This window comes from Gorilla gorilla, chromosome 10, assembly GCF_029281585.2.
Source record: "Gorilla gorilla gorilla isolate KB3781 chromosome 10, NHGRI_mGorGor1-v2.1_pri, whole genome shotgun sequence".
Taxonomy (NCBI): domain Eukaryota; kingdom Metazoa; phylum Chordata; class Mammalia; order Primates; family Hominidae; genus Gorilla; species Gorilla gorilla.
In genome coordinates, this window is record NC_073234.2 from 79403613 (window position 1) to 79431336 (window position 27724).

Genomic DNA, 27724 nt, shown 5'->3' on the forward strand with positions numbered 1-27724 from the left:
TTATTTATGTTGAAATACTGACTCAATATGTTTCTGGAAGAAATTTTGAGCTTTAAAATTTTTCCAGATTAGAGGTTTATGAGCTAAATATTCTACTTTCTCTTTAGCCATTTATCTCTGTGTGAAACTGAACTAAAAAATTAGAGAATGACAAATTTCTAGATATGACTTACATTCACCTTAAATATGTGAAGACTGTCACACCTCAGCTGGCATCCTCTTTATAAAGGATGTTTTAGTCCATTGACTAGGAATAGGGCTATAACATTTGAGATAGACTAGATCATTCTGTAAGACTTATGGATCTCCTGATGAAACACTGTAATATCTTTGGACAAAAAAAAAATCTAGATCTTTATGCTTTTGTCAATCCATAGCAGAAGCTGGGTGCCGTGTAGCTCAATCCGATTTATGTGAGTGTATCAGATTAAAAATCCTCATGATTCAGAGAATTATCAATAATGTATGGGTGGAATGTTTACAAGCCTGATAACTGTATTAGTCTATTCTCACACTGCTAATAAAGACATACCTGAGACTGGGTAATTTATAAAGGAAAGAGGTTTAATGGACTCACAGTTCCACATGGCTGGGGAGGCCTCACAAACATGGTGGAAGTCAAAGGAGAAGCAAAGGCACATCTTACATGGTGGCAGGCATGAGAGCATGTGCAGGGGAACTCCCCTATGTAAAACCATCAGATCTCCTGAGACTTAGTCACTATCACGAGAACAACACGGGAAAAGATCCCCACACCCATGATTCAATTACCTCCCACTAGGTCCCTCCCGCAACAGCCAAACCATATCATAGCCTAACAGATGGATTCTAGTTTGACCTGAGTTAATCTGATCACCTTTTAACACCATGCAGTTGTTTTTATTGCCTGGGCATAACCCATCCATATCATCGGAGAAAGATTATCCAAAACTTAGTTTGGGACTCTGTACTTTAACTTCCATCATTTGCAAGTATCCTATTTTCATATTTTCATTTTTTCTCAAGAGGCATGTGAATGAGGTTTAACTATAGCTTAAGAATTTTTCTCTTTTTTTATGAAGGAGTCACTGAAATAATTAAAATATAACATCCACTTCTTTTTCTTGGAACTTAGGTAGCAATGTGAGTAAATGTTCAGTAAAACTTCATTTTTTTAATAAAGCCTCAACTTGTGTTCTTTTCCATTTGGAATGCAGCAGCCAAAAACTATAAACAGGAAACAGCCTGGAAGATATCACCTGGACAGCTATGAGCAATCAACACGGCGTCTACGTCCCGCAGAAACAGAGGACATTGCAATAAAGGTTATTTTTATTTCCTGGATTCTTACATGAATAGAAACATTTATGTTACTATTTTATGGTGAAGTTCTGCGAAAGTGTCCCAAATTGTGCCTTTAAATTGTTTTTACAGTTGTCATTAACCCTAATAACATTTAACAAAAAATTCTGAGTTTTAATTGTCAGTTCTTCCTCATCTCCCAACCACAATTTTTGCTCCAGCAGCACATTTCAATAACCAGAGAATGTGACTTTCTTCTGAATCTGCTTTTGAAGCTAGTGTCACATGTATTTTTTCTGGTATTCCTATGTTTATCAACCAAATAAATTGATTCATGAGAATACCAATATTATAAGTTCAAATTTCAGGAATATAAATTAGATAGTCATTGTTTTCAATCAGGGGAGACTCAGACTAGTGTATGCATTCACCAGTTTCCCAGTACTGCCCTTGATCTCATTTCAAACTTGGCTATTTGGACTCTCCCCAGGCATTGTGCTTAAGTTAAGGCAGGACAGGCAACCGAGAGTTGGGGATAAGAGGGAGTAATCAGTGTTGTGCAGGAATTGGAAGAGCTGCCGGCAGCAGTCAAAGGCCTCCCTCCATGGGAGCTGCCAGAGTCCTGGAAACTTAGCAAACTGGCTGCATTGGCTACTGGAGGATATCCAATTCTCCTGCACAGCCTAGGCCAGTCAGAGAGAGGGGGAGGCTCAGTATGGGGTTTATAGTAGAGCCAAGAGCTATGTTTAGGTTTCTCTCTCCTTGACACCTGACACAATACCTTCCCACAATAGCCACTTCATAATCAGAACAAACATGTGATTGAGTGGAACAAGCTAGTGCTAGCCCTCCCTTTTCCACTAATTTGATGCATGATATTTGGGAAAATTACTATGCCTCATTGAGCCATGGTTTGCCCATCTTGAGGTGGACATGCCATTTTAGTGTGGTTGTTTTGGGGTTAAAAGGATATGTCACATATGAATTTTAAAGAGAGCTCTAGTGATTCTTGACTTTGGCTATGCATTAGAATCACCTACAAAGCTTTAAAAAATGTGTGTGTGTGTGTGTGTGTGTGTGTGTGTGTGTTGTTCCCTAGGCGATTATAATATTCAGGCAGTGTGTGAACTAGGGCTATGAAAAGATAAGGAATGAGAGATTGGAAATGGTCCTCTATGCTGTTGTTTCCCCACTATGCCCAGATAACAACTAATGTACTGGTGAATGAAAAACAGGGCCAGTTTTTAATTGACATTTTCTGTTCACTATAGTAGGAATCTAAAAATATGTCTTTTCCATGTGTTTCATTAATTTTCTTTTTGAAATAAAAGAGAGACTATTATGAATTTTTTTTCCAAAATTGACCATTCATGCATTAAGAAAAATAGCTGCTTATCAATGGCTTTGACTTTGCTGTGCTTCTGAATGGCCTCCACAGTTTCAGGCTCACTTTCAAGCCCAAATTAATTTTTTATTTATGGTGAAAGCTCACAAATTGGTAATAATATATTTTTTGAAATATTTTTATTGTGAAATACAACATACTGCAGAGAAGTACATATTTATATCAGCAGCTCCCTCAGAAAATGCTCCAACACATATATCTGCTGTCTTCTTATATTTTTCCCTGAGATATAATTGCCACCCTGTCTTTTATAGTCATCATTTCCTTGATTATTCTTGCTATGCTTGCCTCCCTAAGAACATATTTTTAGTTTCTTAAAAGTTTAAATATGTGTATATGTGTGTGTGTGTGTTGCTTCTTTTGCTCAACACTATGTATGTGTAATTCACCTATATTTTGTAAATGTAATCCATTCACTCTCATTGCTGTTCTGTTGTACAAATTGTTCCATTCTATAAATATACCAGAATTTAATTATCTGTTCTACTTTTGATGGTCTGTTGGGTATTTTTCAGTTTGGGGCTATTGTGAACAGTTGCTGAGTTATACGGTATGTGCATCCTCAACCTTCCTAGATAATGGCAAACTGCTTTCCAAAGTGATGGTGCCAATTTACACTTTCACCAGAAGTGACTGAGAGTTCCTGTTGCTCTACATCTTCACCAAAAGAATGCTTCTCATTTTTTTGCCACGTGTTGTGTGCTGGGAGAGGTGTAACTGTATCTTGCTGTGGTTTTTATTTGCATTTTTCTGATTAGAAATGAGGTCAAGCAACTTTTGATATAAGATATATTTATGAAAATGGCCACTGGGGTTTGGGTTTGGATTTCTCTTTTGTGAATTACCAGGTTGTTTGTCCTTCTCCTCTTTAAAAATTTTTGGTACTACTTTGACAGTCACATATGTTGCAAAATTCTTCTCCCACTCTGTGTAACTTGGCTTTCCACTCTATGATATCTTTCATTGAACTGAAGTTCTTAATTTTAATATAGTCTAGGATACAACTTTTCCTTTGTGGTTAATGCTTTGGTTTTTCATCTTATTTAAGAAAACTTTTCCTACCCAGAGGCCATGAAGACGTTCCATATTAGCTCCTAAAAGCTTTGAAGCTACACTTTTTAACTTTAGTCCTTTAATACACATAAGATCAATTTTTGTGTTTAGTATGAAGTAGGGATGTGATTTAGTAGGTAAATCAGTGATGAATAATTTATTAGTAAATCATAAATGTAGCAGTAGTACATTTAGTAGTAGTCATTTTCCCAAATTTAGTAGTAAATCAGTAAGGTCTGATTTAATGTTTTCAAGCGTGATATCTAGTTGCCTAGCCCCATGTATTATTGATCACTGTCCCCACTGATCTTCAGTGTGATATCAGTTACACATCAAGGATCTATATGTGTGTGAATCAATTGATAGCCTTCATTTATTTTTCTCAGATTTATGTGTGTGTTCAGTACTCCGCTGTAATGATTACTATAGCTTTCTAACGAACATTGACACCTTTTAGAACAAGTCTTTATAACTGGATTTTTTTTCCTTCTTAGCTATCCTTGGCCCCTTGGGGGAAAGAGGCTTAGGTGTTCTGGGGCTCACACCTTTGAATTTGTATTTTTTCCTTATATTTTGACTTGGAATTTCCTAACTGCTTCTTTTAGTGAGATTTTTTACAAACCAAATTTTGTTCAGCATTGTTACTTATTTTCAGCAGGAGAAAATGGACAATGGTCTGTGTGTGCCCTGCCTTTAAATTAAAAAAAAAAAATTATTTTCATTGAGGTGAAATTCACTTAGCAGACAACCATTTCAAAGTCAACAAACCAGTGGCATTTAGTACATTCACAATGTTGTGCAACCACCACCTTTACCTAGTTCCAAAACTATTTCATCACCCCAAGAGGAAATCTCAAATCCATTAAGCAATTGCTCCCCATTTCCCATTCCCCTTGCCCCAGGCAGCAACCAATGGATTTGCCTATTCTGGATATTTCATATAAATGGAATCATATACTAGGTGACATTTTGTGTCTATCTGGCTCCTGCTTTTAAATTTTAATTCATTCTTTCCCTGTATGCCTGATACTCCTTCCTATCAAAGTCACCTCATCCCCAATATACATACCTCCTACCCCCATCGTTATAGAACCAGCTGTAATGTGCTTGATGTGCTTAGGCATGCCCATATCTTTGTAAAATATGTAGTGTTGTCATAAGTGTCTATGTGCTCTCAATTTACTTAAATGTTTTCTTGATCGTTTGCTTCTGCTAAGTGCACCATTGTATCTTGTAGAATGTGTCGCTGCATTTTACTTATCCCCTAGTGATGTACACTGAGCTTGCCTCCATCTTTCCTGTATCATAAACCCTGTTACGATGATCATCATTGTACCTATCCTTACATGATCCTTTGCAAAGATTGATTTATATATTAGCTGATCTTCCAAGTTCAGACATCTAGTTGGGGAAGTCAGGATTTTAACCCTGCTGGTGGGGAATTTAGTGCATTTTGTAAAAGGCAGGAGGGAATGGAAGTGTAAATGGCAGCAGGAGAAATTAACTATAGCCTTCCTCCTCTTCTATCTTTCTTGTATGGATGTTGTTCCTTCTTTTACTTCAATGTAGCACCAAATCAGAAGGTGACATTGCATTCTTTTAGTTCTTTCCTGCTACTTTCAGACCATAACCTTTCCCTGTCACACTCATAAAGCTATGGCATTTTCTACCTGTTTTCACATCTATTATCAGAGGACCTCATAATCACTCTTCCACCTTCACTGTAGATGTGAGTATGTTTCCTAGTCCACCGTTCTGTCTTTGTATGTGCCACACATAGTTAGGATTTAAACTTCCAAGGGCACAGTCTATCCAGTATCCCAGCCTGAAAATCCCCTAATCTACTGTCACTCCATTTACACAACCTCACCTGTATCACTGTGTCACCTTCTCCACAGCATTCAGCAGCCTGGTTATACATGTGTAGAAGGCATGAGGTTGGATTGCTGCAGAAAGGTACTAAAGGATTTTTAGCATTCTTCATAATATCACGAATTGAAAGACCCTCCTTTCACTTTCACTGTTTTTAATTTTTCATTTATACCACTGAATAGCCATAACTCTAAATCAGAATTTCACCATTGTGTGTTCTACCTTGGGTTGAGTCTTTTAGCACTTACAAATTTTTATTTTAATTAGAAATTATTCATTGATACCACACATATAATTTAATTTCACACTCATATAATTTGGATTCACATTTGGTCACCACCTGGAACTGCATCCCCTCTATCTTACTCTATTAGACTAGTCAGTCACTGACAACAAAATCCTGGTACCCAAGTTTTCTCAAGTCTTTAATTTCATGGTCATTGTTTTTTTTTAACACCATTGAAAGCTTCAATATCTTGAACCCCTTCTTTTTCTCCCAGTCCTTTAGTACCTTTCTGCAGCAATCCAACCTTATGCCTTCTACACATCTATAACCAGGCTGCTGAGTGCTATGGAGAAGGTGACACAATGATATAGGCCAGCATGGCCACAGAGTTATTATCTCCAACCTCAGCTGACTCCCCTCCCCCAATAGCTATCTGCCATCCTTTTACATGTCTCTTAGCAGCATTATTTTCCAAACCTACAGTAGCTATGCAGCTGTCACCACTCTATTCCCACCTCCTTCTCTCTCCTTTTGTCTCCTCTTTCTCCAGATCACCTTAGCTCCCAATTTGCTGAGAACATCAACGGTGTCATGTAGGGTCTCTCTCAGTTTCATGCTGGCCCTTGTCCACAAGCATCTATTTTTGTGCCTCTTTTAGCCTCCTCACCTACCCTAGGAGAGAAAATGGAATCTTCAGCCTCTGAGGCTGTATAATTTCTTTGCATGCCATTTGTCATTTAACCATAATGACAGCCCCAGCTAGCTCTGCCCCAGCTAGCTCTATTCATCATTTCCTCTGACATATTTTACGGTTTTTTGATCTTCAGCCTGTTCTCACTATAGTTCTTTACCTACAAATGCTTTCATTGACATTCAGTATATTTTACAAAACTAGTTAAAAGGCCTCTTTTTCCAAAAAGTTTTTTGACTCATCCCAGATGTAAATGATTTTCTTTATGAGCTGCTATTGTACTTAGTGTCTGTGTGTCCCCTCTCTTTGGTACTTAGCCCATAATGTCGTGTCTTGTACTCACTTCTTTCCATGGTTTACTTACTCAACTGATTGCAAGCTTCAAGAGAGCAGGGAGGATGCATTATGCCTTCTTTGTAATCTATGCCAGCCTAACACAGTCCCTCAGAGTGAGGATGATCAGCCATATTTATAAAGCAATCAGTAATTCGAATCCAGCCCTTTCATGTGACCCTCCTTCCATGACTAATTTCACACATAACTATGTGATGGATATTACTAAATGTTGTGCCATATATATTACAAGCTAGAGAAAACCTGCATGGACAAACATAAGCTAGCCTTTTCAAGCAGTTTTTCACTCTTTAAGTTATTCATTTTATGAAGGGTTTTTAGGGTTATATGTAGTTATAATTCAGATATCACAAATCCATTCTGCAAAATTCCTAAACGATAGTGTGCTTAGAAATTTCATTTATGGTTTTGAAATAAAACATTAGTTTATGAGCAAAGTGTATCTTCAATTTCTCCTGATTTTTAGGAGCCTTTCCTCCCCTCATCTGTGTCTACTTCATCCTTCTAATTCCTGGGTTCTGTTACTGTTTTATTTCCTATTTGTATGACTGGTAAAACTATTAAGTCCACTTGAAGCTTGTTAAAACAAATAGATTGTGTGGGATGAATAGAAGGTATTGTGATTTTTCCTGATTGTTGGCGTTTATACCACAAGCAATGTTGCCTCACTTCTTTTATTATTCTTTACTCTTTTTTTTTAACTTCAGTGAATAGTTGGCCTACACAGTTCAGGAAACTCATTAATTACAGAATTTTCCTCCTCAGTTAATGAAGTCATTTTGCTGGAATAATTTGTGGTTATTTCTCCGCTTTATTTTAATCACTAGGATTTGGGGAATTGTCTGGCAGTGAGAAAATAATTAATGTAGAGATTTCATTGGAAAATGTTTAGGATAATTGTCTTTTAAGAATGTCCGTATGTAAACTATCTGGTAATCCCAAATTTTCAGAGATTTTAGCATTCTTCATAATATCGCAAATTTAAAGACCCTCCTTTCACTTTCATTCTAATTTTTCATTTATACCACTAAATAGCCGTAACTCTAAATCAGAATTTCACCGTTGTGTGTTCTACCTTGGGTTGAGTCTTTTAGTACTTACAAATTTTTATTTTATTTTATTTTATTTTTCCAAGACGGAGTCTCGCTCTGTCACCCAGGCTGGAGTGCAGTGGCGCGATCTCAGCTCACTGCAGCCTCAGCCTCCTGAGTAGCTGGGACTACAGGCGCCTGCCACCACGCCTGGCTAATTTTTTGTATTTTTAGTAGAGACGGGGTTTCACCGTGTTAGCCAGGATGGTCTCGATCTCCTGACCTTGTGATCCACCCGCCTTGGTCTCCCAAAGTGCTGTGATTACAGGCGTGAGCCACTGCGCCCGGCCTACAAATTATTATTTTAATTAGAATTATTCATTGATACCACACATATAATTTAATTTCTATATTTTTATTTTGTAGGTCACAAATGGATACTTTTCATGGGGCAGTGGTTTAGCTACATTATCCAATATAGATATTCGAATTCCAACAGGTAAGAGTTATTTGTTTTTTTTTTTAGCCTTTTTTTATTTTTTTTTATTATACTTTAAGTTTTAGGGTACATGTGCACATTGTGCAGGTTAGTTACATATGTATACATGTGCCATGCTGGTGCGCTGCACCCACTAACTCGTCATCTAGCATTAGGTATATCTCCCAATGCTATCCCTCCCCCCTCCCCCCACCCCACAACAGTCCCCAGAGTGTGATATTCCCCCTCCTGTGTCCATGTGATCTCATTGTTCAATTCCCACCTATAAGTGAGAATATGCGGGGTTTGGTTTTTTGTTCTTGCGATAGTTTACTGAGAATGATGGTTTCCAATTTCATCCATGTCCCTACAAAGGACATGAACTCATCATTTTTTATGGCTGCAAGGAGTTATTTGTTATGCATTTTTGTAATTGTTCATGACTGTAACCATAGTTTTCCAAGATAATTGAGCCTAATAAAAAGATACTTTTTAAAGACATAAATATTATTTATGATTACCTATTTGCACTATTGTGCTTGCGAGCCACTGTGTCACTGTGGGAATGGCTGGAAATGATAAGACCTGCCTTTCACAGTGGAGTCTATACCTTTGGACAATTATTTACTGTTCATTTGCTGATTTGGGCAATTTAAACAGTGGGGTGGTTGATTTCACTTTTTGTTTGAGAAACACTTTAAAGAAAGAGTATATGAGAAACTTATTTTCTGCTTGTGAGAAATACGGATGAAGTTTTCAAGATACTAAAATTTAAATATCCAATAATTATATGTATTTAATATTTTTAAAAAGTTTTATTGAAGTGTAATTGATCCATAAAAATTGCACATATTTAATGCTTACATTTTGATGAGTTTGAGCATATGTGTATACCTGTGAAAACCATCACCACAATAAAGGTATTCAATATGCAATCGCTACCAAAAATTTCCTTGTGTTCTTCTGTTTTTATTTTATTTTTTGTGGGAAGAACACTTAACATGAGACTTATCCTCTTGACACATTTTAAAGTACACAGTACTATATTGTTAATTGTATGTACAGATTTCTAGAACTTAATTCATCTCACATAACTGAAATTCAATAATAACTATTGAACAACAATTTCCCATTTTCCCTTTCCCCCATCTCCTGGAACCCACAATTCTATTTTCTGTTTCTGTGAGAAGAAGTGTCTAAAATTTTGACTAAATTAGTTAAAATACCTAAAAGAGTCAAAATTTTAGATACCTCCTAGAAGTAGAATCATACAGTATTTCTCCTTCTGTGACTGTGGTGTCCTCTAGGTGGTGTCCTTCTGTGATGTCCTCTAGGTTCATCCATGTGGTTGTGAATGGCAGGATTTCCTTCTTTTTATAAGACTGAATAATATCCCATTGCATGTATATACCACATTTTCTTTATTTATTCATCTGTCAATGGACATTTGGGTTGTTTCAGTATCTTGGCTATTATGAATGATGCTACAGTGAAGATGGGGGAGCAGATATCTCTTTCAGACCCTAATTCTGATTCACTTGCATAAATACCCAGAAGTGGGATTGCTGGATCATATGGCAATTCTATTTCTAGTTTTTCGAGGAACCTCTATACTGCTTTCCATTGTTGGCTGCACAATTCTACATTACCAGCAACAGTGTGTAAGGGTTCCAGTTTCTCCACATCCTTATTAACACTTGTTATCTTTCATGTTTTTTTATTACAGCCATCCTAACAGGTGTGAGGTGATATCTCATTATGGTTTTGATTTGCATTTCCCTGATGTTTAGTGTTGTTGAATGCCATTTTATATATACCTGGTGGCCATTTGTACTGCTTATTTGAAGAAATATCTCTATTCGGGTTCTTTGCCCATTTTTTAATTGGATTATTTGTTTCATTTCTGTTTTAGTTTTTTTTTGTATTTTATATTTTGGATATTAACCTCTTATCAGATAGATAGTTTGCAAATATTTTCTCTCATCCCGTAGGTCTCCTTTTCATTCTGTTGTTTCCTTTGCTGTGCAGAAGCTCTTTAGTTTGATGTGGTTCTACTTATCTATTTTTGGTTTTATTGCCTATGCTTTGGTGTGAAATCCAAGAAATCACTGCCAAGTTCAATGCCAAGAAGTTCTTTCTTTAAGGATTTTTATAGTTTCAGGTCTGACATTTAAGTTTTTAATCCATTTTGAGTTGATTTTTGTGTATGGTGTAGTATAGGCTCCAATTTTATTCTTTTGCATGTAGATATCCAGTTTGTTGAAACCCCTTGCTGAAGATCAGTTGACTGTATATGTATGGGTTTATTTATGGTCTCTCTCTTCTGTTCCATTGATATATGCATCTGTATTTATGCAAGTACCATACTGTTTTGATTACTGTAGGTTTGTAATATATTTTGCAAGCAAAAAGTGTGATACCTCCAGCTTTGCTCTGCTTTCTTAAGATAGCTTTGGCTATTTGGGGTCTACTGTTTCCATATGAATTTTGGAATTGATTTTTCTATTTCTGTAAAAAATGCTGTAGGGATTTTGATAAGGATTACATTGAATCTGTAGGTTGCTTTGGGTAGTATGGACATTTTAACAATATTAATTCTTCCAGTCCCTAAGCCTAGATGTCTTTTCATTTTTTTCGTTTGTGTTAATTTCACCAATGTCATAGTTTTCAGTGTATATGTTTTTCACCTCCTTGGTTAGTTTTATTTCCAAGTACTTATATGCTAACAACAAACTATCTCAAATTAAGAAAACAATACTATCCACAATAGCATCAAAAAGAATAAAATATTTAGGAATAAACCCAGTAATTTTTCCTTAAAATGTCTCTATAATTGAATAGAAATATTTTTGACCTGGCCTTATGCCAGGTCATTAGGTGAAGATTTTTCTATTATAAATGCAAAACAAATTTATAATAGGAACAGATTTTTCTATTATAAATGCAAAGACACTCTCTTCTTCAAATAGAAATTGGAGAAAAGTTATTGCAATTATTTATTTTCATCAAAACTGCCCTTTTTATTCTGAATGAATTGAACATTAAAGTTAAAACTAATCTCGATAATCTAGGCAATTATTTCATTACTCTCTTTACTGATATCAGCTATTCTCATAGTTTTAAAAATAATAAATCATTATATATATATTTTTTTCCTTTTCCAAAAAGACATATCAGAGAAAGGAGCTGTTTAGAATACCTTACTGCTGGAGATCAAAACTGGGCCATTGATTGTAAAACATTAGCTTTTTCTAAATGTGTTTTATGTTATTTCACTAAGAATCCATCTCATTCTGTAGTTATCCTTTGTTTTGCTTTCCTAGGTCAGTTAACCATGATTGTGGGCCAAGTAGGATGTGGGAAGTCCTCGCTTCTCCTTGCCATCCTCGGTGAGATGCAGACATTGGAAGGAAAAGTTCACTGGAGCAAGTATGTATATTTTTAGTTGGCTTCCGTTGCTATGTCATACATCTGATAATCTTCCAAGGAAAGAACTTAGACAAATACATTTACATGTTCTGACTCTGAAGACCACTCAGAAATAAGCACAGCTTTAAAAAAAAATTGATGGAAACCTTAAAAGTCATAAATAAAAAGTTACAAAACAATTTATTACAAAGGTTGTTTATAATAGTATAAACTAGTATATTGCTGAGACAAAAGTAAGGATGGGATTGTAAAGATAGGTTTTTAAAGTTAAATGGGTAACACTTCAAGAAATAACTTAAAAGTTTATTCTATAATAAAATAAGTTATGGAAAATGTGCATTATTTATAAGGCTTAAATAGAAACAGTGCCTTAAAGTTTCAATTTTCAGAGAAGAAATATCAAATGATCTTTTCCAAAATCTGTATAAGAAAGTGAAAATCAACTATTTATCCTTATACTTAAACTAGATACTAGAAATGTCTAGTTGGAGATATGAATAGGTTTGATTAGTGCAATTCTAAAGACATGGAAAAGAAAGTGCATCTTCCAGACATTTGAATGACTGCTTCCAGCATGATGTTTCTTCTAGATATTTGAATGGTGGTCAAAGCACACTGTGGTAATAAAGTGATTCAGAAATATGTTACATAATTGGTTAATAAAGAGTAAATTATACTTATTTAGTTTGGCCTACTTAGTAGACTCCTTATAAGTAGTTTATGGATACATTGGCTACAGCTGATCTAAGAAATTAGGCTATAGACCAGTGGTTCTCAAACGGGTGTGATTTTTGTCCCCAGGGACATTTGGCAATGTCTGGAGACATTTTTGGTTTTACACTGAAGCATTGGGTTGTTACTGGCCTGGTGGATAGAGGCCAGGGATGCTGCTAAACATCCTGCAGTGCACATGACAGCTCCCATACCAAGGGATTCTCTTGTCCCAAATATCAATTGTGCTGAGGTTGGGAAACCCACAGATGTTCTTTCATATCATTTTGTATCTACTATCATGAATTCCACCGTCGCTGAGTTTGCTGTTTACGTACACAGACATCTCTCAAGAATGAGAAGACTATGGGCCTTTTAAGAGTAGATTTTATCTTAAACTCCAATTAAGAAAAAAAAATTCTTGGTTGTGAAACTCAGACTGAAATTAGAAGTGTAAATCCTGTTTTCAGTGTCATTGGCAAAAGAAGAAGACTGAGAATTGTTGAGTGTACATTTTATCCCTGTTGAGCAAATCTAGCAGATAGTAGCCTTGCAACTGTTTAGTGCATACCCAGCAGAGAGCTCAGTGAAACATTGTTACCTCAGTTTGCTTCATGGCACTAGACAAGGTTTCCCCTGCCACTATCCTCAGGCAGTAGATGGTGTCAGTCACTAACCTCAGGCACTAGATGATGTTCCCCTAGCCACCGTCACTTCTATCTTGGATGAAGAAGTAGATCCCACTGGATTTAATTACATTCTGTAGCTTGTACAACCATAATTAAGTTATTTGGGTTTTGTTTTTATCCTGATTTACCATCATTAAAACAGAGAGAAAGAATGACAGTGACAGAAAAGGCTTGAGATTTTATTTTCATACTACCAGGAAGATCTCCTAATCTGGCCTGTTCCAAGTGTAATTTAACTTTCCAGGCCCCAGCTCCACTTGAGCTAAATTGACCCCCAATATTATCATTCATAATTATCATTGTGTTAATGAATAAAGAAATGATGTGAGGATGCAGAAAATATTCTTTATAATGTATTTATTTTCTTGCTTTCCTAAGCATGTATACGATTTATATTGTATCTTATTTCATAACTTTTGTATTGTTTTATTTAAAATAGCATAGTAGAGTTTGAAAGATATAGAAAATTTTTAAATATTGTTTAAATAATCATCTGAAGTTGTAATAGACAGGAATGCATGTACTGAAGTCCTGTATAATTATAAAATATGGGCCACAAATTTCTGAACTTCATGAAAGCTAGGCAAAGAAGGAAACGTGAGGAAAAAAACAGCATACATTTACTCAGTAGAGTTTGATTTTCTCTTTTTGGAGAGAACTGTGAAAGAAATCTGCCCAGCTGTGGTTTATGCCTGTAATCCCAGCACTTTGGGATGCTGAGGCAGGAGTATCACTTGAAACCAGCAGTTCGAGACCAGCCTGGGAAACATAGTGAGACCCTATCTGTACAAAAAAATTTAAAAATAAGCAGGTCATGGTGATGCATGCCTGTAGTCCTAGTTACTTGAGAGACTGAGGCAGGAAGATCTCTTAAGCCTAGGAGTTTGAGTGTGTAGTGAGCTGTGAATGTGCCACCACACTCCAGCCTGGGCGACAGAGTGAGACCATTTCTCTTAAAAAAAAACAAAAAACTAAAGAAATATCTTCCATATACCTTATAAAAAGTCAATAAAAGGTTAATTCTTAATGTCTTCAATATTCCTAAAATTTATTCAAAAGTAAATTCCATGTGCCAATTATTACAAATAAAATTCAGAATATAATACTAGATTATAGATTATATAATAAATGTTATGTGAAGGTTTAGAGGTCAGGCAGGAGGGGGTGAAGGATGTGGTATGGGTAGTATCAGAACAACACAGTCTAAGTATGCAGATCTTCAACATCTAGTTTGATCCAAGAATGAAATTAACTACATTTGGAAAAATACATAAATTGTACATCAGTTGGACCATCTTCCATGTTTAGTATGGAATACAGATATTTTATTTCTTAGTCCTTTTTTTTTCATTCAACATTTACTGAGTACCTCCTTCATGCCAAACACTGATTTAGGTATCAAGGATATAGAAGTGAACAAGACAAGACAAGTCTCTATCTCATGCGGTTACAGTCTAGAATGTGGCCTGTGTATAAGTAATCAACAAGAAAAAGACATAATATTAGACTTTGATAAATGCTGTGACAATGATAAAACAAGGCAATAAAGTAAAGGTACTATACCTGTGAGGTGTGTTTGAGGATCCTAAGAGGGTCTAGAATGGCTGGTAAATACTGACTGATGCAGGTGCAAGCTGAGGCTACCTGGAAAAGGAGGAAAGCATTCTGGGTATGCTATGGAGTTAAGATTTTGTTCTAAGTTCAGTGGGAAAATATTGTAGAAGTTTAAGTAGAGGAGTGATTTACATTTTTGCGAAGATATGAGGTACAATTTGAAAAGATGATTCGGACTTGTGGTGTGAAGAATGAATTACAGAGGCAAGAGGGAAAGTGCGGGAAACCATTTAAGAGTTCATTTCACTAATTCAGATGAGAGATGAAGGTAGTTTGATGTAACATGGTAGCTGTGGAATGAACCAAAGTGAATAGATTCAGCATATACTTTGGAGTCAGCCAGCAGGATGAAAGTGTAAGAAGGAAATTGAGATAATTCTGAGTATTTATAAAACTCCTGTAACCTAAAAATTATCTTTTTATGAGCATTTGCCTTACTAGACAACAATGCTATCTCTTCACTGCAGAAAGGACCGAAGTTTTCTTCAAAAATGTTTAAGTTGGTTCAACACACAAACAAATGAAAATGTAATATTCTAATAGATTGAATAAGTTAATGCAAATTCTATTTTTATTTAATTAAAAGAATTACTTATTTTTTTCATGATATCCTTAATATCTGATAAAACATATTTTAGGATCAAGAAGATTCAGAGGATACTGACATTCTTTTAAAGAGTTATTTGTAATTACTCTTTTCATTCCAGAAACAAAAGCTGTATGCCCAGTCCAATAAAGGCATATAACTATTAATTAAAGCTAATTTAGAAATTATTGATATTCATAAGCTGCTGCTGTGTAAATGCTTAGAAGTCCTTTACTTCAACAGACTGAATTCGTTTTTTTTAAGGCTCAAAACAAACCAAAACAATAAACTAAATGATATGGTAAGACACCAAATACTTTGCTATCATTCTTTCACCATTACATGTGTCTCTGATTTGCATAAATTTTATTTATTTATTTATTGAGACAGAGTCTCACTCTGTTGCCCAGGCTGGAGTGCAGTGGCACGATCTTGGCTCACTGCAAGCTCGGCCTCCTGGGTTTACGCCATTCTCCTGCCTCAGCCTCCTGAGTAGCTGAGACTACAGGTGCCCACCACCATGCCTGGCTAATTTTTTGTATTTTTAGTAGGGACAGGGCTTCACCGTGTTTGCCAGGATGGTCTCGATCTCCTGACCTCATAATCCGCCTGCCTCGGCCTCCCAAAGTGTTGGGATTACAGGCGTGAGCCACCGTGCCCGGCCATAAATTTTATTTTTGAATGTGTCCTCATGCACAGGCATGAACAAAATCGAGTAAAGTACTCTGACCTACTGCAGCAGGAAATATTTACTTTGGGCCGGAGAAAAGGCATTGTTGTTCATCCAGCACACACCTGTGTGGGTAGAACGTGGAACACACAGATCCCGATAGTTGTTTCCTTGGGAATTGCTTCCTTTGACCTAGTCTGACATATTGTAGACCCAGAAGAGAAAAGATGAGAGAGAGGAGAGAGGAATGAAAAAAATTCTCCAAAATTGTCAGAATGCTAATGTGCACATCAATCTTGCATCCAAGTGTGCTTCATATTTGTTGACAAACAAATGTTCTGCCTGACTGAAGTCCTTTCCTGGTTATCATGATAAACAATAATTTCTACTGATATCTTAGGAGCCAGAACTAAAATGCCTTATCTGATGAATAGTTTCAGTGAGAGAGTCCAGAATGCTTTTTAATTGTGGTGGTAATGATGTCATTTATCTTTGTTTTCCTTTTTTTTTTTTTTCTTTTCCCTCTCACCCATGCCATCAACCATCCTACTCTTCAGGCCCCTTCTGTCCTGACATTCTATCTCCCAGCATCTTAGTGTAATCAGCTTTGTAACAGTGCTTCAATTATTTTCAGGCAAATGGAGGAAATATCCCTTTTCATGTGACTTTGGCTGGCATGAAGGAATAATAATATTAAGTCAGCTTTCCTGGGTCAGATGTAATATATCATGTTTGTGCCAGCATCTAGTTTCCCTTCTTCCAAATGTCATTCCTGATTTAAATTTGCAAAAGTCACTCTCCCATTCCATAATATTATTAACCATAATACTTGGAAGTTGCTAATACACTGTGTCGACTTTAACTTTTACTCTGGGAGGAAAATACACACAAATTCTACATGGAGAGGTTTTCAGAAGTGAAACTTTATTCTGTTTTCTAGAAGGGGATTTTCTACATGACCTCTTTGCATTCTCCTGTTGTCTTGAGTGCTGTTGAGTACCACATTGAATGGTGGAGGATGAGTCTAGACAGAGCCAAATCTACTTCTTTATTTTGGAAGAGAAATTATATAACCTTCCACAATTGAATTCGATTAAACATGTTGATATGTGAGAGGGCCGGAATAGGTAGTCTCTGGAAGTTAAGGATTATAACATTATTCATAAAAATGTTAGTGAAATAATGGGTTAATTTGCTCTTGGAAGATGATTACCTACAAATGAGTCTAAATTTACCTCTTTTTTTCTTTCTCTGAAAGAAAAGGAAAATATATGTAAATCCTTCAAGGAGAGGTTTTCAGAAGTGAAGATCCCCTATGTGCTGTTTTGCTTTTTTCAGGACCTTACTGCATTAATTAACCCTTTTCTCTTATAAATGTCTTTATTTATTGCTCTTCACACTCGATTATCCCCCACCCATTTTTTAAATAATGGTCTTGCTTATCTCTCAATCAACTGGAACATTTCTCTTTTTAACGACCTAGTCCACCCACACTTAACCTCTGTTCTTCCCTTTTACTCTGTGCATTGCAACCTGGATGAGAGGGTCTCACCAATGACTGCCTAAGTGCTAACTCCCAATAATTTGTCCTCAGTCCTACTTCTCCATAGATTTTGAAACTCTTCACCCATCGACGACTCCTTGAAATCAACTTGGCTTCTTGGTTTCCGTGATCCTTGCATTTATTAATTTGTTAAAAAATATTTGTTGCACACCATTTATATGCAAATCATTGTATTAGTTCTAAGTTGGGGGAGAAATAAGTGAACAAGAGAGGGCAGGCCCCTATTTTCATGAAGCTTACTGTTTAGCAGGGGAAACCAAGAGGAAGTAAGAAAATAATTTTATAGTTACTTGATTAATGTTTTATAAAGACTAGGAAGAAGTACAGTGTTTTATAAGAACGATTATAGGTGATTTGACTGAGTCAAATCTGTGAGATTGGCAAAGGATTTCTTTTATGATCTCCAGTCTTGTTCCCTCTAGTTCAGTTGTTACATTCTGTGATCACAGTGATATTTCTAAATTGAACCTGTCTCTCTCTCTTGTTTAAACCTTTTTCAGTAGTTTTCTTTTACTTTTAGGAAAAGGTCAAGCTCTATAAAATGGTTTATGAGCCCCTTCATTATCTGGCTGTGCTTACTTTTTTAAGTTCATTGCCATTTACACCTACATTTCAGCCATGCTGAATATACATCACTTCTTTGTGTAATCAGGATACCTCATGGCCTTCTAATACATATTTTCTCTGGTCTGAAGTACTCTTGGCTTTTTTTTTTTTTCATCTAGCACACTCTTAATTTTCCCTCTGACATCAACTCTATTGTTTACTCTGATTTGCTAAAAGTGGCTTGGTTCTCTGGTTCTTTGCTTCTTTGTTTTTGGTTCTTGGTTGTTGATCAGTGCCCTACTACCATCTTTTACCCCACCTGTCTCAGCCCTTATTCCCCTATTATGCTCCCACAAAAGTGAAAGTGGTGTGAAAGAAGGAGTGGATCTTTCTTGTTGGCTGTATCTCTAGCATGTGTGGCACTAGGAAGTGATCAATGCATATTTTTTAACTGATACTGAATAAATAGAGTCGGAATTTAACCAACCTTTATTGAATAGATTGATGAATTCTTAATCCACATCTCTACCTTGGGCTGACATTCTCAAATGTCCAACAGGTATTTACACATGTCTAATGGGCATTTCCAGTTGAACGGCCAGAATACAAATTAACACATTCATTTCTGCCACATACTCACTCTTCCCTCTTCCCTCTCTTCCTCAAATTAGTTAAAACTAGTGAGGTCACCCATTGGATTTATACCACAGAAAACAAAGTCCAAATTTCTTGTTATCTAAAGCATATTGTGTGGAAAATATTGTTCATAAAAATGATCATTTCCCTATTTTTTATCAGTAACTTAAATCAGGGAACAATTATTATTGGGAGGAAATTTTTAGTCTGAGGTTGCCTTTTTTGCCTCTATCAGCCATCCCAAGATGTCATTAGCAGTGTGCAGTAGTGAAAATGATCCTTAGTAACTAAACCAAATATCATTAGGTAGCATAATTAGGTAAATTTTCTCCACAAAAACATACAACATTTTGCAAAGTCAAATAGAATCAATTTTTGGAGTTTCTGTAGGCTTTAATTATTTGTATGGTTATTGAATTCACGTCTGTAATGTGTATGTTATTGAATTCAACTGACCCTAAATTATAAAAAATTAGAACAATAAAAGAAATAGGTCTTCAGGTGTCTTTCCTCATAATACAGGCATAACAGATTGTGACCAAAGCCCACTTTTTACATAAATCATATCAATAATTGATTCTACTTAGATGTAGTTTGGTTTCTGGTGCATGTCTGTTTTCCTTACAAGCTCCTGAGGGGCCAGTGTGTTTTGTGTATCTTTCGTGTTTAGCGCCCAAAAAGTATTTCTGCTGCTACCTTAGGGTAGCTAATTTGGAATTTAAATTTATTGAATTCAAATTTTAAAGGTTGGAAGGCCTTGGAAATACAGAGTCCTTATGAAACGGGAAACTGTATTCTAGAGGGATTCCCCAAATTTACAGCTGTTTGGAGCAGGGTTAGCACTAGAACCCAGTCATTGTATGAACCAAAATTTTTATGAAAGAGAACAGTGCTATCTATGTTTTAGAAGCTTACTAAGCAATTATTTCCTAGCTGATGAAGACATAAAGAAGAATACTACTTATCTGGTTTGTCTTTGAAATTAATATCAGAAACCATTTGGGAAATGTGCTCTTTAATATGTCCAGTGTTTATTGTATGTCTTACCTGACATGTATGCACATTGGTTCTATATTTCTACTTCATAATTAATGAACATTGTTTGCCATACTTGCAGTGTAAATGAATCTGAGCCTTCTTTTGAAGCAACCAGAAGGTATTATTTCTATTTTAACCTGAGTTTAATAAGAATAACTTCCTTCCTCAGACTTTAATCTCTTTAATCTCATTTTGCTTATTCTGATAATGTATAGTTATTTATTAAAGTGTGCTAGCATATTTCCAACAGCAGTGGTTCGCAACCTTGACAAGCTGCTAAAAGAACTAATTTACCAAACAAAGTGGCTCCTTGTGTCAACTGTTTTCCTCTCACTGAGTCACACGTGTCCCAACTTTGGCTGAAACTCAAACTATCCTCAGTAAACTGGGTTTGGGATTTCATAAAATAAAAATGTAAGAATTAATACATATATTGATTATGAGTTAAACAGTGATGGGGTCCATCTGTAAGGTAGAGATGAAGAGCCAAGTGCTTTATCTACTTAAAAGGAAAAACAAAAACAAAAACCTTAAAGAGCTGAGTGGGGTGGGGGGGAAGCAGGCATGTCAGAGGTTGGGAACCATTGTTTTACTCTACATATGATCATCTCAGAGACTGCTAGCATACTATATAGTATCATGTCTTCTACACTCCTAAGACGTAATGTTTTAGAAAGATCATTGAACATTTCTAACTACTCTCTTTTTTAACCTTGCTCTCTTTTAACCCTATTTCCTTCATTAGTACTTTACAGATCATGAACTAACTGTGGAAATCTGACTTTTAAACTGACCTGCCCTTCCCATCATTCTCTTCAGCTCACATGTATTTTCCTAACTATTGGAAATTAAAGTCTGATGTATAGACATCTGGTAGAATTTGCAAGTCAAAAGGGGGGAGGGAGTTATTTTTACAATATAAGCGATTTCAATATATTTTGAAATATGCAGTTTTTACATGCACGATTTCAATATTGAAAGTTTCAGGGACTCCTTAAGATATTCTTTGTTTTGAAATATTTACATATTATCTATTACCATAAAATATGTTAATGTGATTAAGCCACAAAGCCATACAATAATTACAGTATCAATTAACATCTTAAAGTTTGCACGTAGAATTTATAGTTAATAAAATGCTATTAGTATAAAGTAAAATGTCTGTAGCTATAATCTTTTAATTATTTTTTAAAAATTATAGTCATTTTAGAAAAGGAAATTTCAATTAGTTGTTTAGACCATAAAACACTTCTTCAGTGTAGAAAACCAAATTTTATACGTGTGACATTTTGATTAAATCCTAATCCCTTTAATTTAGGTGGCATATTTAATCATTTCTTAATAAGGTTGGTGTTCTTTAAATTTTTCTCTTTTAGAAGTTTTCCATTTCTGTATCTGAGATAGTTTACTAATTTTATTTCCCCTATTTATAGTAAAATACATACACGCACAGTACCTTTGCATAATCCTGGTGTTTTTTTTTTCTTTTTCATTTTTCAGTAGGAACAGGTACTCTGTGGCATATGCAGCTCAAAAGCCTTGGCTATTAAATGCTACAGTAGAAGAAAATATTACTTTTGGAAGTCCTTTTAACAAACAGAGGTAATTTTGAGCATATAAAATTTAGAACCAAAATGGCAACTCTTTCTGACTCGTGTGTTTGGGAATGAACAATGGTTTCTGGAACCTTTACATCTGGTATTTTCTTTCCTGCTGGCCCCGTTTTCATCCTCATCACCAAGGTCTTTTGAACCAATTCTTTGAAGAGAAGCCTCACTGGAAGTTCCAGCCCATCTTGGACCCTTATTGAGAACAATTTGTACACCAAAACTAAACAGCAATTGAAGTGTGTATGTGTGTGGGGTGGGGAGGGTAAGAGTGAGGATGTGTTGCTTAGGTTGTTGGTGAGAAGATAGAGAAGGAAAAATTTGAGTAAATTTCACAAAGGAAGTTTAATTGTGAAAAGAAGAAGAATATAGGACCTGAGGGGTCTGGTGACTGGGAACAGCCAGAATACACCATCTTTCAAGCGTCTTTTAAATACCACCACCACATAAGAAGGTATGACCCTTTCCCTGAGCCACTCTTACAAGCGTGGGTCTTAGGACCATAAGCTGGGTCTTGAAAATTAAGGAGAATAAAGTAAGTGGAGAGGCAAGAGGAAGAGGGAGGGAGGAGAAAAGTAGACCATATGAAAGACAAAACCTTTAGGACCTGGGAGCAAACCAGACAGAAAGATTCAGGAGGCTGAGACCAGATAGTTGGGGGGCCTAAAAGCCAATTGGCTCTAATGATGTGCATTCTATATATACAGATTCACATATGTGCATATATACATATATATGGAGACATTTAGGAGTCAGTTGGAATAATTATCCAGGCATGCAGTGTGTGTTGTCTACACTTAGGAATGACGGTAGAAATGTAAAAGAAGGGATGGTTGAGAAAAAAAAATTGAAGAACAATGGACAGATATCAACAGGAAGAAGAAGAGGGAAGAATGAAGAATGACTCTACTATATTAAGATGAACTGATTAAGAAAATAAAATCATTGCCATTTCCCCCAGCATCTTCAATCCCCATGCTTCCTTGTACTTCCAGTTCATCTGATTTCCAGTCCCAGCCTTATATGAACTTGAGGACTGTCAGTCCTCACTATCTCCTTTGTCTCCTCTCTTCAGCATGCATGACAGTGTGGAAGGGTGCCCACTCACAACCTCTGCTTTAGCCATAATGAACCTCCTGCAGTCCCTTACATTCATCATGAACTTTTTTACTTTCTGAAGTTCCTTAAACTTCGTTACTCATTTTCTTCCTGAAAACTTACTACTCAACTTTCTGAACACAGTTTAAGCTTTGCCTCCTCTGATACTTCTCAGAATGGTCAGTCATTTCTTCTTCATCTGTGTTCTAGGAGTGCTTTATACTCACTTCCACTATAATACCTAACAAGGTAAACTTTCATCGTATATTTTTGTATCAGTCTTCTGCTCCGTGAACTAGCTTTTTAACAGTGGGAACCCAGCTGGGCGTAGTGGTTCACGCCTGTAATCCTAGCACTTTGGGAGGCTGAGGCAGGCTGATTGCCTAAGTTCAGATGTTCGAAACCACCCTGGGCAACATGGTGAAACCCTGTCTCTACTAAAATACAAAAAAATTAGCTGGGTATGGTGGCGCACATCTGTAATCCCAGCTACTCAGGAGGCTGAGGCAGGAGAATCACTTGAGCCCAGGTGGCAGAGGTTGCAGTGAACCAAGATCGTGCCACTGAACTCCAGCTTGGGTGACAGAGTAAGACTCTGTCTTCAAAAAAAAAAAAAAAAAAAAGGAGTGGGAAGTAGTACTTATGTATCTTTGTATCCAGAAATGTAGATCAGAGGCTGGCATATAATAAGTGATTCAGCAAATGTTTTATTTCAACTTCCAAAGTATTGAATTTGGCACTTAGTTTATGGACAATGTATTAATTGAGATCTAAAAATTCAAAATCGTTTCTCCCAAAGGTACAAAGCTGTCACAGATGCCTGTTCTCTTCAGCCAGATATTGACTTATTACCATTTGGAGATCAAACTGAAATTGGAGAGAGGGTGAGCTATATATAGTTTCATTAAGCAATGAACAAAAATCTAGAAAAGTCTTCTGGTTGTCTTTAATCATTAATAGAGAATCATGAAATTTGAGAGCTTAGGAGTTGTACGTTGTCCCAGTAACAAGTTCCAGAAAACCAAGGATGGGAGTCCTTTGATGCCACTCTTTCTTACGTATTAATATTTATTGAGTAATCACTGTATACTTAACTTGGTACTAGTCACTTAAGAGTTCTCAAGGAAAAGTGAAACATAGTTCCTGGCTTTGACCAAATGCATTTTTGCTTACGTGGAGCTTGCTGTAATGGGTTTGAAACTAAGATTACTTTCCATAGCTTCTCCCAACTTGTTGAAAATCTGTTTATTCTTATTAAAGTGCTCTTTTTCTTTGTGTAACCATGTTTTGCACTGATGTCATATTATTCATACAAGCTGAAAAATATTTATACCTATAATCTTTAGAACAACAATGTCTACAATGTTTTAATCGTTGTAAGTCCTGGGCACAAACTTTATATGCATTATCTACTTTCACAACAAATCTGTGTTATGGGTGTTATCGTTATCTGCATATGAAGCTGCAAAAATCAAGGCTGTGAGAGGTTAAGGAACTTGCACGTTGCCAAGGTAGTGGTGTAGCCAGGATTAGTCTGGCTCTGTGGCCTTTGTTCTTAATGGCTGCTCTTTTTCGCTACATACCGCAGTGTGTATGAGAATGGACTTAAGTTCTGTGAGCCTCAGTTTCCACAGGTGTAAAATTAAAACAATACCTACATCTTGGAATTGCTATGAAGAATAAGAGAAATTTAAAAATGTAAAGCCATTTACACAAGTCTGGCACATACTAAGAGGTCAATTAATACTAGTTTTTTTTTTTAAAGTGTAAGTGGTACTTTATTATGAAAGCATACTCTTGGATAGTACTCTTTCACATAACTCATAATATCAAATTTGGGTTGTATGTTAAGTAAACTACAGACACAACTCAGTAAACAAGAAAAAATCTTGGAATTGCTTGCATTTCCTAGCAAGTGTTTTGGTTATTAATGCTTCTGTACAGCAGAGGTCCCTATTAGAGTGAAAGGAAGATTAACCATACCAGCCTGAAGCCATCTTGATTATTTTGAGAATCGTTGGCCAGTAGGCAGTTTCCATGTTTTCTTACCAATGTTACTACAATTTAATTAACAAGTTACTATCAATCTAAGATTTTTAAAAAGACGTTTGTAATTTAAGGTCATATTACCAAAAGATCACTTACTAATATTAAAAAATGGGTATTTGGGGGTGTCTCTTCTCTAGGGCATCAACCTGAGTGGGGGACAGAGGCAGAGAATCTGTGTGGCACGAGCGCTGTATCAAAACACCAACATTGTCTTTTTGGTAAGAATATGGCCTTCCCTTTTATTTCTATTTCATTCTTCCATCTGGACAAATGAGTCTTTAAAAAGGTGTAAGTCAAGTAACTCAAGGAAAGATGGTTTAACTTGTGAAATCGTAAAGTATATAGGGGAAATAAATCCCTATATTTACGTTGCTCAGTAGAAGAGCAACGTATCTTGAGAGTTGGGAGGATCCAGACTGGTGTCCAAGAGACTTAGATGCCCTAAGTGGTTGCTTATCTGAGTTTCTTAACCAGGAAAGGATTTGGATGGTATTGGATGAACGAGGCAGGATCATAAGTCTTCTTATTTATATTTGATGGCAAAGAAAAAAAGCCAGAAAATATACTCTTGGTAGACACAGGGCTAAGTAAGCATAGTACCCCATTCCAGTGCTGTGCAACTCGGGCTGTGGATAAGCTTTATCTGTGATGCTCCCTACAACTGTAGAAATCTTGGTTTTGCTCTAGACATGTGGCATAATCTGTAAAGGTAGAATCTAAAATTTATGTCTTTAAAAACGTCATGAATGATTTTCGTGATATCCATCTTGGACTAATAATTTATTTCTAGCTGTGGATCTAGAAATAAAATTTGACGGTTATGTTGATTATAATTTTGGTCTATTTTGGTCTCTCCAGCAGGAGGTACCTAAAATAGCTTACAAGTAGACAATGGGGAGATGCTGGCAGAGTATGTAAATGCATCCCTGCCTTCTCCTTCTGTACAATTATTAACCACTTATCAATCTGGTTCCCAGAACATTTTTAGAGTCTTCACTCCATCTAATCTCTAGAGCCTCTTGAAAAAGTAAGTTGGTTTTGGAGTTTCCCACTGAATTTGGATCTGTCATTGGCGATGGTAGCAGAATTTGGACATACTAATTCATCCCCCTAAGAATACCTGTCTCCAAAGTTATTCCCCCCCAAAACCTAAAAACACCATGAAAGCCATTGCAGGATCTAACAGTAGCCTATGTAATTGTAATTTTTTTTTTTTTGGATGGATTCTTGCTCTGTTGCCCAGACTGGACTGCAATGGCACCATCTCAGCTCACTGCAACCTCCACCTCCCAAGTTCAAGTAATTCTACCACCTTAGCCTCCTGAGTAGCTGGGATTACAGGTGCATGCCACCACACTTGGCTTTTTTTTTTTTATTATTTTTAGTAGAGACCGGGTTTCACCATATTGGTCAGGCTGGTCTCGAAGTCCTGACCTCAAGTGATCCGCCTGCCTCTACCTCCCAAAGTGCTGGGATTACAGTTGTGAACCACCGTGCCCAGCCGTAAATTCTTTTTATAATAATGGATGGATCCACAACTAGAAATGACTTCTTGAAACTTGGGATCAATTACTGACTGAACCTGAGGAACTGCCTTGGAAATCTGAAAGGGACTGAGGTCCCCTGGGTGTGGCTTTCTTCCTCAGTTCATTTTACTGCCTGCTACGATTCAGTGACTCCGACCTACTTCAATTGTAGAATCATGGAAATCAAAGAAGTTGTAGGACTAAATTATTGTCAATTCCCACCCTTTCATTACAAGATGACTTTTAGCATTAACTCTAACAGCTTCTTGATGACTCTCCCTGAAGATACATTGCTCACCTTTAAGGCAGCTTTTCCTGGTTGGACAGTATATAAATCTCCTGTTACTGCTATAAAAAATTGCCATAATTGGTGACTTAATCAATGCAGATTTATTATATTATCTTATACTTCTATAGATTAGAAGTCCATCAAAGTGTCAGCAGGGCTGTGTTCCCTTCTGGGGAAGGGAATAGTCAATATTCTTGCTTTTTCCAGCGTTTACAAGCTGCCTACATTCTTTGTCTCACGCCTGCCTTCCTCCACCTTTGAAGCCAGCAACATGATGTCTCTCTGACTATTTTTACATAGTCACGTCTTCCTCTCTTCACAGCCGGGAAAGTTTTCTGCTTTTAAGGATGCATATAGTTAGTTTAAGCCTGTCTGGATAAGCTCCTCATCTCAAGGTCTTTAGTCTTAATTACATCTGCAAAATCCTGCTGGACATATAAGGTAACACAGTCACAGGTTCTGGGGATTAGGACCAGGGCATCTTTAGGGGCCATTATTCTTTCTACCACAGACAGCTCTTATTATTGGAAAGTTATTATGGTATTGAGATCTGCTTCTGAGTACTATCTGTTCATCAGCCTGCACTCTACTTCTGCAGCAAAATATATATATATATATATATATATATATATATATATATAGTTCAACATTCTAATATTAGTGTCATAACTTGTCTAAATTTACATTTCTCTAGGCCAAGCAAGCATAGTATTTTCAATTCTTCCACAAATAACATATTTTGTATAACTTTTCTTAATCCCTGATGTATAGTGTTTATATAAGTGTCCCTTTGAAAAAATCTGTGCTAGATGCACACTGCTCAGCTCAGATAACCTTAAAACTATTGGGTCTTATGATCTTGGTCTTATTACTCCATTGCAACTTATTGAAAAACATTTTAGCAGCAATGGAATGCTGTTGATGTGTTTTAAAAATTCCTCAAAAATAATACTATCTCACATTTCCATTGTTTAAAAATTCACAAGGTACAGTATTATCCCATTTGATTCTCATCACAGTGCTGAGAGAGGGTAGATGGTATCCTCAGACTAAATGCGGAAACTTATCCAAGGACTGATGTCTAGTGAATGACAGAGTTTGTGCTAGAAATGCATGTCTTTTGAGTATTGGCTATGTAATCAGCAAAGATTCTCTGGTATTTTCTGAAATTATTGCCGTATTTTCCTTTTCTCTCCTTTCCTTTTACCATTTCTTCTTTACTCACTCACTCCCTGTTATCCTTTCTTTATTCCTCCCTCCCTTTCTTCTTTCCTCCTTTGT

The 27724-nt window shown here is 36.3% G+C and overlaps 1 protein-coding gene across 6 annotated transcripts in view; it reads left to right on the top strand.

Annotated features, from left to right (window-relative positions):
- Nucleotides 1-27724, top strand: part of ABCC9 (ATP binding cassette subfamily C member 9) — a 147863-nt gene that overhangs the window by 61660 nt on the left and 58479 nt on the right. For 4 of the 6 annotated variants that reach the window (XM_063694122.1, XM_055358453.2, XM_019039382.4 and 1 more), the window contains 7 exons: nt 1197-1304; nt 8340-8412; nt 11715-11820; nt 19954-19992; nt 21375-21476; nt 23379-23463; nt 24766-24846. In XM_063694122.1, the coding sequence (XP_063550192.1) occupies nt 1197-1304; nt 8340-8412; nt 11715-11820; nt 19954-19992; nt 21375-21476; nt 23379-23463; nt 24766-24846 (594 nt within the window). The remainder of the gene's footprint in view (nt 1-1196; nt 1305-8339; nt 8413-11714; nt 11821-19953; nt 19993-21374; nt 21477-23378; nt 23464-24765; nt 24847-27724) is intronic. The other 2 variants (XM_055358454.2, XM_063694123.1) reach the window with 1 other exon arrangement.